We start from the raw sequence: 9,715 nt of genomic DNA on the forward strand, positions 1-9,715 counted from the left end.
GATTCTTATTTCAGTATCATCTTAAGTGTTGTCTTAAGACGCTAATACGGCTCTGTGATTGGTTGAAAACACATTAAGAGTATACTTAAGATGATCTTAAATATAAGAACGGACTATGAATACCGGCCTAAGATTACTTAGATCATCTAACACACCAGATAAAGCATATGTTTAAGTTCAAGCGCAAGAGGGTTAAGCGTTTAGGACCCAGTCGAACTCTAGATTCGAAAGAGTGACGACGTATTAAAAAAAGAAAAGAAAAAGGGTGACTGTCTATTTGAAAGTTAAAGTGACAAGTTCTATAATTCAGCAGGTAAAATTTAAGGTAAAATTTTATAATATTAAAATACACACACACATATATATTTTTATTTTACTTTTAGAAAAAACCAACAAAAAACAATGAAACCATCCCAAGACATACTTAGTAATGACGGGGTAGATACCTGCCAACACGAATTTTACGAAATTTTAAATAGAAGCCATTATTTCCGGGCAATCGAACCCGGAAACCATTATTATGAAGAACAATATCCATTCAGGCGCATCTGCGCAAGCTGCGCCATAAATCATCCGGAGGACGATTTAGAATATTACACCTTATTAGAAAACTGGCACACCTTATGTGGGCCACTTTTTGAAATAACCATGCAACAAAAAAAATGTCATATCTGCGAAAAACACATAGTAACAGCACGACCAGCGATGAATTGTAAATTTTGTTTACAAAATTATTTATATTTTAATGGACTATAACACAAGCGCAGGAGTTGACTTTGAAAGAAAAGTAGTTATTAGAAATTTAGATACAGTAGGAGAATATATATAATCAATCACTATTTTATAAGAAATATACATATATATATACAAAAATAATGATTACTAAAAATATGTATACAAAAAAATATATATGTCATACAAAATGTGCGCGCGCGCGTGGACTTTTTTTGTAAAAACTAACCGTTACAACAATGTTAAAACCAAAAAATTACCGTACAAATATATTTTTATAACTTATGAATAAGTACTAATTATTTACCCTACCTACCGTAAAAAGATATACATTCTGTGCACGTTCTATTAATTCTTGGTTCTATAGTGATGCTACGGATATTCTACGCATGTACTGCAAAATATTCTCAGTATATACCCTAGTGAAAAAATTTCTATAAATAACTACACAAAATTGACTTAAAATAGAAATTTGTAGAAATTTTTATATCTTCGTTGAAACATTTATTTCTTTGTAAAAATATCTATAAAATAGTATCACAAATTACAATGTTCTCAAATCAAGAAATTATTGCAAGTAGTATTTCATGAAAATGTACAATTTTGTAAAAATTAGTACAAAACTTTACTAGTTTAAAAAATTTGAGAAACAACGAAATCTTAAAGAATTAAAATATCTGCTTACTTGTAGAATATTAACAAAAATTAACAAGTGTTCCAATTCTAGCATTTTTATGATGATTTTTATAACACTTTTTAAATTTACGTAGAATTTCTTAGATTCTGGCAGTTATATTTAATTTTTTTTAGAATTTTGTAGAATTATTTCCGGCAAGGTACTACGAACTGAAAAACCCCGGACATAGGAATCTTCTCAGTATGTTCTAAATAAATCGTAGTACGTACCTCGTATGTTGTGAGAATATACGCATTCTACTGTTGCGATATTCTTCGAACATTCTCAGCATCTATATGTGCTGTATGGGATATAGGTCGGTATTCATAGTCGGATCTTACTTTAAGACCGTCTAAAGCCAACGGTACACGAGACTATTTTTCCTACTAGATTGCTTACGAGAGCCAATCAGGATTTAACTTTAAACCACCTGATCTAAAACTCTGCATCCTTATTGGTTCTCGTAAGTGATCCAGTAGAAAAAATCGTATCGTGTGCCATTGGCTTTAAATTATGTCTTAAGGATGCTAATACGGCTCTGTGATTGGTAGATGACAAAATAAGATAGTACTTAAGGCCTTTGCACGTAAAAAAGCGTTAACCGTAACCGTAATTTTAGATGGAGCAACCCAACTAAAATTCTGTAACCTACGGAATTTTACTTAGGTTGCTTCGTCTATACGTGTTGAAAACTACAATTACGGACTAAAATTACGGTTACGGTTAACGCTTTTTTACGTGCAAAAGCCTTTAAGATGATTTTGAATATAAGAATCGACTATGAATACCGGCCATAGGAATCGCGCGGGCGTTGAATGGATGCCTAACGGGCATCAGATGGATGTCCAATGGATGTCCAATAGGCGTCGAATGAGCGGCATGTAAGTGCTGACGAAATCTGAAATATGCCCAAAGACCATCCATTTCGTGTCTCTGTGTCTCCAAAATGGGCGTCCAATGGGTGTTAAATGGGCGGTCATTGGTGCATCCGTTGCGTGCCCTTGAGGCGTCCATCTGATTCGGGACAGGAAATGGGCGCCCAACCGGAGAGCTCGGGGCGTCCCTCGGACGCCCAATGGACGTCCGTGTCGTGTGGCCAACTAATTTTAAGTAAAATTTATTAAAAATTAGAGACAGTTTGAAAAAGTAATTCAGAATGCAATAAATTTATCAACCAAAGAATGAATAAAGATAAACTGGAATAATAACAATAAAATAGATTAAAGTATATTAAATTATTAGGAAAAAAGAAAATGATTGTAAATAAGTGAGATTTTCGGATTTTAATTAGAACGAATGTAATAGAAAAATTAGAGGATAAGTCAATGCTGAAATGGCGCAATGTAGTATAATGTTCTAGTACATGCTAAAAGCTGAATGACGACATACTACTTATATTTGTAATTACCATCTACTTACCATAAAAGTAGAGGCGTACAATATCACTCGAACTATCATGATAATCTCGATTCACTAAATATAATAGAAGACGAAAGAAACGAGAATGGATAGCGGAGAATAATTTTCTTAAGAGATTTACGAAGCAAAAAAATGACCAACATTTCTACTTAATATTTTTTACAGCAAAAATTAATAACAAATTCTTATTATATAAAGTATACACCTTTTAATTTTATAATTTTTGTAATATTATAATGGACATAGATTCGAAAATGTATGAAGTATGTAAATGTTCACAGAGTTTTTCGTAGGTATTATTTATATTTTATTTGTAAATAAGCTATTTTCAAAAATTTGATTTAAGAAAAAATTTTTAATGATGTTATTGAAAGTAAACAATCAACTGTAAAACAATTTTTTTAAGTACATTTTTTAAATAAATAAAATTTATTCCCCATCTTTTTAAATATATATTTAGTTTTTGCAAAATTACTAGGGGAAATCGATGCCAATAAAACTTATTTTGATTAAATAAGCAATCTTATAAAGTTTTATATATTCAGTAAAATGCTTGACATTTTATATGCATTGACCTAATACTTTAGTTTTTATAAAAACAAATAATATTTTGTATACATTTTATAGTTATGAAATTAATGATTTTCTTAATTAAATACATCAATGTCATCTTTACCAAATACATAGCATTAAATGTTTTTTCATATTTAATATTAAAACTGTTGTTCTTAAAACACCACCAAAGAGAAAAAAAGCACAATATTAAGTTACAAGAATTATGTAGAATTATTTTAGTAATTATTGAGTCTATATTTTATCTTTTATTAAGACGAAATTTTGCGAGCTTTAACTTTACAATATTCCGAGACCATTTTCTACAACAGCATGTGGTTGTCCCATTTGCTCTCGGAATTCCGATGTATTAAAGATATCTTCAAATCTATAAACAATAATATATAGACAAATAAAAAATTGCTGAATACACATTGATCTATCAATGCAATAATGATCATTATAAATACCCTATATCTTGATCTTTTCCAAGTAAAGCATCTTGCATCGCATTAGATGACGGCAAAAATGGAAGTCTTCCAATCTTTTCAGCAGCTTTCAATTCCATCGCTATGCGCAATGGTGCATGTAATCCTTGCGTATTCCTAAGCAATGTCATATTCATGCAATCTTGATTCTTTTGATACTAAAACATAATTACAATTACAATTTTCTGTTTCAAAATTGCACATGTTAGCAGGAGACACGATAAACCTTACATTTCTCTCTGAAGCTTCCAAAGGATGTGCGTAACCAACGCTCTGTCTGGTTGCTGAGAGACTAAACAAACAAGATTAACCCTAAAAACTATCTTAAAAAATATAAAACTATCTCATATCAAACATTTGTATAATGTTGAGAGCACATTTTAGGTCAAATTGATCAATTACTTTTTGACATAAATTAATTTATATAAATTTGGTTTTCCTAAGAAATTTAATTAAATCTCCATACCCTGACACCATAGGATTGGGCAAGCCATAATTGGTTCCGTTATGAATATTGAATTGCTCGGATACGGCAGGCTTGGGTATGAGTGACGGCAAACCAAAGCTCTGAAATCATAACAATTATTGCAATGAAAATGAAACTCTATGTAGAAATAATTGTTTTTCGTATAAACAGTAAGGGATAAGAATTATTTTTACAAAATGAAATATAAATACGGTTCAGTACTTTTTATTTTCTATTGCGTGCTATTGATGTAACAATCTACACGATACAAAAAAATTCATAGAATAAACAACTAAAATTAACTGTCATGTTAACATAACCTGTCCGCAATAAATGCAATAAATCGTATGAAATGGTCTTAAAACTAATAGTTGTGTGCAACATGCTATCCGAAATAATAACATCAAATATATTACCATTTTATCGTCTTAAAGTTACAACAGAAATAACAGCAAGGAAACGCCAAAACGATTCAGAAACGATGATGCGCCAGGACTCCGCAAAAACCGTAGGAATCAGGTTAAGAAATTCGTCGCGTCACAGCGTTCGTAAACTCACGAGATCTCGCGCGATTGTTAGGCCGGATTCAGACTGAACGCGATGAGCGATGAGCGACGAGCGATTATCCAATGGGCGAACAGGGGCTCGATTCTTGAATTTGTTCGAAGGAGAAACGTATGCGAAATTTCTGCTCTTACAGAAAAGTTGCAAGTTGATTGGCTGTTCGCGTGACTTCAACCAATCGACTTTCAACTTTTCTGTCAGAGCAGAATGTTCGTATACGTTTCTTCTTCGAATGATTTCGAGAATCGGGCCCCTGGTTACATGGGACAGCGTATAGTTTTCCTATAAAGACTGTACGCCCATTGGATATCGCTCGTCGCTCATCGCTCATCGCGTTCAGTCTGAATCCAGCCTTAGGGTGCGGCCACATGGATTGATATTTTCCGCGTAACGCATATCGCGTAACCAATGAATTGCGACGATTGACATTTCCGTTGGAACATTCCAAAAGAATGAACGATATGATTCGTTACGCGATACGCGTTACGCGGAAAAATCAATCCATGTGGCCTTAGCCTTAAGGTGCCTTTTCACGCGTCGCTCGTCGCTGGATTTCTCGGTACATGATTGGCCGTCATTACTTTTGTTGCTGGTAACTCTGTTGATCTATGAAAAGAGTTCAAGCGATATTTTGTAACCTCAAAGTTGTGAAATATTTATATCTTGAAAGGTGTTTAGTGAAAGGTGAATTTCAAAATTTAGTTTAATCTGTTATTGATAATTATTATATTCGATTTTTGGAAAATTTTGAATTTTGTAAAAGTATTTAGGTTTTGAGAAGTAAAAATTAAGAAGTTATTAATAACATACGGTGACTCTTTTTCACATAAGAAATTTGTATATCCAGCCATACAAGAATGAGAAGCAATTTTATTAAAATTGCATTCGCTTTTGCATAAGCCGCACAATACAACTTTTGGCACTAGTGTAGTCTAAAAAGCATTAAAAATTACATTTTCATTAAAAACAATTTAATCAATAAAATGATTATTTTTTGTATTTTCTGCATTTCAGTTGATAATTGACAAGTAACAAAAAGTGAGGTTAAACACAGAAGAGATTATCCAAACTCAACCGACAAACATTTGAATTTTCTCGACACCACCATTATTCCCTTATGAAAAAATACACTCAATCATACGTTGACGGTCCGAAATAACCATCAAATTGAGTGTAAACCTTCATAATCGAGTGTTTCATGAAGGTTTACACTCAATTTGATGGTTATTTCGGACCGTCAACGTGTGATTGAGTGTATTTTTTCATAAGGGTTGTTAGAGACGACACGATTGAATTCGATTGGTATCACAAACCGACGTTTTCTGGCAGATACCTCAATTTCGCGTCGTCTCATTCATTGTGTCACAAAAAGGGCACCATCAAATGCTTAACCGACCGAGCAATACTTTTAGCCCATCCAAGATTTCAACAAAAAAATCTCAAATTCGTAATTGATATTTTACTTGAGAACGGCTACCCCCTCCCCCTTATTTTTCAAACAGTAAGGGAGAGAATAAACAGTCTAATCAGAAATCAAAAATCAAATTCCACAGCAGCCACCATTACGAATACAACTAATAACGATAAGGGCAGATTTTTCAACATTCCGTATATCCCAAATATATCTGAAAAGTTCACACAGGTGGTCAAAGATCTCAATACAACTCTATCATACACAGGTTTACAGAAACTCAGAAACTTAATTTATCAAAGTTCATAAAGACCCACTTCCAACGCTCGCACGCAATAATGTAGTTTACAAAATCTCATGTAATGATTGCAACGCATCATACGTGGGCCAGACCGGTAGAGTACTAGCCACTAGAATAAATGAACACCGCAAACATATTAATAGAAACACGAAGCAAATATCAGTCATAACGGAACATAGACAATCTGGCCATGAATTTGACTGGGATAATATTGAAATCTTGGATGAAGAACCTTTTCTTTACAGGCGTCTCATCTCAGAAATGATTTATATTAAACGCCAAACTAACGGCCTCAATTTACAAAATGACACGGATCTCCTGGGTGATTTATACAACCTAATCATCCAGGACCTAAATAGAGTTTGACTATTCATTCATTTATTTATTTATTTATTTATTTATTTATTTATTTTTCTTTATTTTAAGTTTACCATTTTAATTTCCATGGATTATATTTCCATTTTAATTTTTTGACCAACTCTTTACAAGTTCAACACTTCAACTTTTAATATTCTGACACATGTTAGTTAGTTTTAATTATCGATGAATGTCCACCATATTCAATTTTGAATTTTTAATCAAGCTCTGTTTGAGTTGTAACTCTGGATATTCAAACGTTATTTATTGAGTTTTAAAATTTTTAATGACTAATCTTTTACATCTATTAAGTCTTAATTTTATTTTAATTTTATTTTAATTTTACAATTTTAATCTCTCATTTACATTTTATTTTGTTGACCAAATTTATTAACTTATTACAATTTTATAATTTTAACACAATTGCTAATTTATTATGACGTTTGACATGTTTAGACAAAAAATTTTAAATTTTGCGCCGTTTGTTTTTCGGTAAACGACGACACATGACCAATGTCTTGTTTACCACACTTATTTAAGTCGCACTCCGATATTGCTGTGTCACAGTCGTGTTAAATCCATTACAACGAATACATCTCAGTCGACGTGTCTCCAGTTCTCTTTATGTCAGGGAACATTTAGAGAAAAAGCATGAGACCATGATAGAAAAAAAAAGAGATTCTCAAACTACATATTTTAACGAGGTAACATTATCATCCACCAAATCTAACGAAGCTACCAATCTATTATAATACATTGTACTCACATCCTGTATTTGCTATCTTATTATAGTTATACTGAGGAAGACCCGAAACAGGGTCGAAACGTTTATATTAAAGAGAGAAAATATATATAAATTTGTGAGAACCGTCATCTGTTCATTTGTTGGCTCGCATTGGCACTTTCCCCCGTTCCATATAAATTATTTTAACTTCGTCTTTTCGTCGCTAGCGACGACCATGGTGGAAATAACAAGGTGAAGCATTGCGCATAATGGCGGCAGCTTTGACGGTTAAACCAATCAGAAGACGACCCATTTTGTAGGCGCCCACTTTATATTATTAAACATATTATTAAACACATGAAGTAATATGATATCTCAACATTAATTATATTTACTACTTATTGCATATGTAGCTTTGTTCACTTCTTTTTCATGCAATATTTAAAGAAAGGACGTAAACATCAAATGACGTGATGGATGACAGGCGCTGATGGAATCAGCCATATCACTTTCCTTGCAAAATGGGTCGCGCGATGATTGGCTTACAAAATTGAACGAGTGCGCAGCATCGGGAATGCTTCACCTTGTTATTTCCACCATGGCGACGACGATAGTACCACGTGACACGTCCATGATCGCTAGTGACTAGCGACGTATCGCACCTTTAGGGTGCCATTACATGGAGCGCGGAAACGCGGAAACCCGGAAGAGAATAATAACTAGATTCCCGCGTTCCGTTCCGTCTGTTTTGATTGCCTTATATTACATGGAGCAGATTTTGAGCGGAAAAGCGGAACAGAAAATTATAAAATATTAATTTTGAACGATATGTATTGATTAAAATTCTTATTTTCAATAGATAAGCTAAAAAGATAAGCATATTAATCAAAATTACAATTAATTAAGTGAAAACAATGTTAAAAAATAAATAAAAACATCCATTTGTCACTATACCGTTCCGCTTTTGCAAATAGTGCTCCATGTAATATAAGGGGCAATCAAAACAGACGGAACGGAACGCGTTAAATCATTGTCAATGTAGACACAACATCAAATTTCGGAGTCGGAGTCGATTGAAGAAGAAAGTTTTTATATATTTAAATTGTTTTATTATTTTAAAAGTGACAATATAATATCAAGTACAATATCATGGATCCAAACATCATGTTGATGATTATTAATGAAGTATCTTATACAATTTCTTGCCATAAACTTTCTTTTTTTAATCTTGTCCTTTTGGTTATTGGAATTGAATGATCCCATAAAGCTCTTCGAGTTCGCACCAGTTCAATTAGTAACTCGTTTTGTGTCAGTACCGATTGTGTAGCAGATTGTGAAGCTCCTTCATGTTGCACAACACTTTCAGTTTGATGTCTCTTTACTTTAACATAAATAAATAAATAAACAACTTAAATGATCGCGAAATGACTCAATTGACTGTTCCCAGATAGCAAAATGTCTGCATTATGTCAGCATAACGCATTTACGTGTGCTCATAGACGTGTCGGCATGATATTTGCAACAATTGAGTCGGCATATGAGGTGCACGTGAACAGCATGGTTTGCCTGACACATTGTGACACAACTTGCCGTCACAAGATCGACAAGCCTTGCCGGATGTATGTATGATATAGTAATGATTATATGAACATATAGAAATAGTGCACTCGTTTTATTATGTATTATTAAATCTAAATAAATTAAGAGTATCCTTTATGTGTGTTGATAAACATGGTTTATTGCGCATACATCTTTAATTTAGTAAAATAAATATATCGTACTTTGATGTAATTCAATATATATATTACGATATATGAAATATCGTATTGATACATAAAATATCTCGTAATGGAATTGCAAAAACAGAACATAAAATACAGATCGTAATAGAATTGCAAAAATAGAACATAAAATACAAATCGTAATAGAATTGCAAAAACAGAACATAAAATACAGATCGTAATAGAATTGCAAGAACAAAACCTAAAATTGTAATACTAACATATATATAACAATTGTAATCTT

The 9,715-nt window shown here is 32.6% G+C and overlaps 2 protein-coding genes across 2 annotated transcripts; both read right to left on the reverse strand.

Annotated features, from left to right (window-relative positions):
• Nucleotides 1-2,167: 2,167 nt before the first annotated feature.
• Nucleotides 2,168-2,971, reverse strand: LOC105556284. The gene is made up of 2 exons (XM_012003367.1): nucleotides 2,828-2,971; nucleotides 2,168-2,508 (listed from the first exon to the last, which is right to left on the reverse strand). Exons 1-2 carry the CDS (start codon nucleotides 2,864-2,866, stop codon nucleotides 2,242-2,244), a joined length of 306 nt encoding a protein of 101 aa, XP_011858757.1. The 5' UTR covers nucleotides 2,867-2,971; the 3' UTR covers nucleotides 2,168-2,241.
• A 365-nt stretch (nucleotides 2,972-3,336) lies between these two features.
• LOC105556285 (proteasome maturation protein) lies at nucleotides 3,337-4,888 on the reverse strand. Its single transcript, XM_012003368.1, has 5 exons — nucleotides 4,750-4,888; nucleotides 4,334-4,434; nucleotides 4,099-4,159; nucleotides 3,850-4,025; nucleotides 3,337-3,767 (listed from the first exon to the last, which is right to left on the reverse strand). Exons 1-5 carry the CDS (start codon nucleotides 4,750-4,752, stop codon nucleotides 3,680-3,682), a joined length of 429 nt encoding a protein of 142 aa, XP_011858758.1. The 5' UTR covers nucleotides 4,753-4,888; the 3' UTR covers nucleotides 3,337-3,679.
• Nucleotides 4,889-9,715: the final 4,827 nt, after the last annotated feature.

Source organism: Vollenhovia emeryi, unplaced genomic scaffold (genome assembly GCF_000949405.1).
Source record: "Vollenhovia emeryi isolate VEMERY1.0 unplaced genomic scaffold, V.emery_V1.0 DF940140.1, whole genome shotgun sequence".
Lineage (NCBI taxonomy): Eukaryota > Metazoa > Arthropoda > Insecta > Hymenoptera > Formicidae > Vollenhovia > Vollenhovia emeryi.

Excerpts from the sequence above, each read along its gene's own strand:
- LOC105556284 (XM_012003367.1), bottom strand. The coding sequence starts at position 2,866 with ATGATAGTTCGAGTGATATTGTACGCCTCTACTTTTATG. Across the intron at positions 2,509-2,827 it reads TGTACGCCTCTACTTTTATG|TTGGCCACACGACACGGACG; the intron begins GTAAGTAGATGG and ends ACTTAAAATTAG.
- LOC105556285 (XM_012003368.1), bottom strand. Across the intron at positions 4,160-4,333 it reads CCCAATCCTATGGTGTCAGG|TCTCTCAGCAACCAGACAGA; the intron begins GTATGGAGATTT and ends TTGTTTGTTTAG. Across the intron at positions 3,768-3,849 it reads GGAAAAGATCAAGATATAGG|ATTTGAAGATATCTTTAATA; the intron begins GTATTTATAATG and ends TATTGTTTATAG.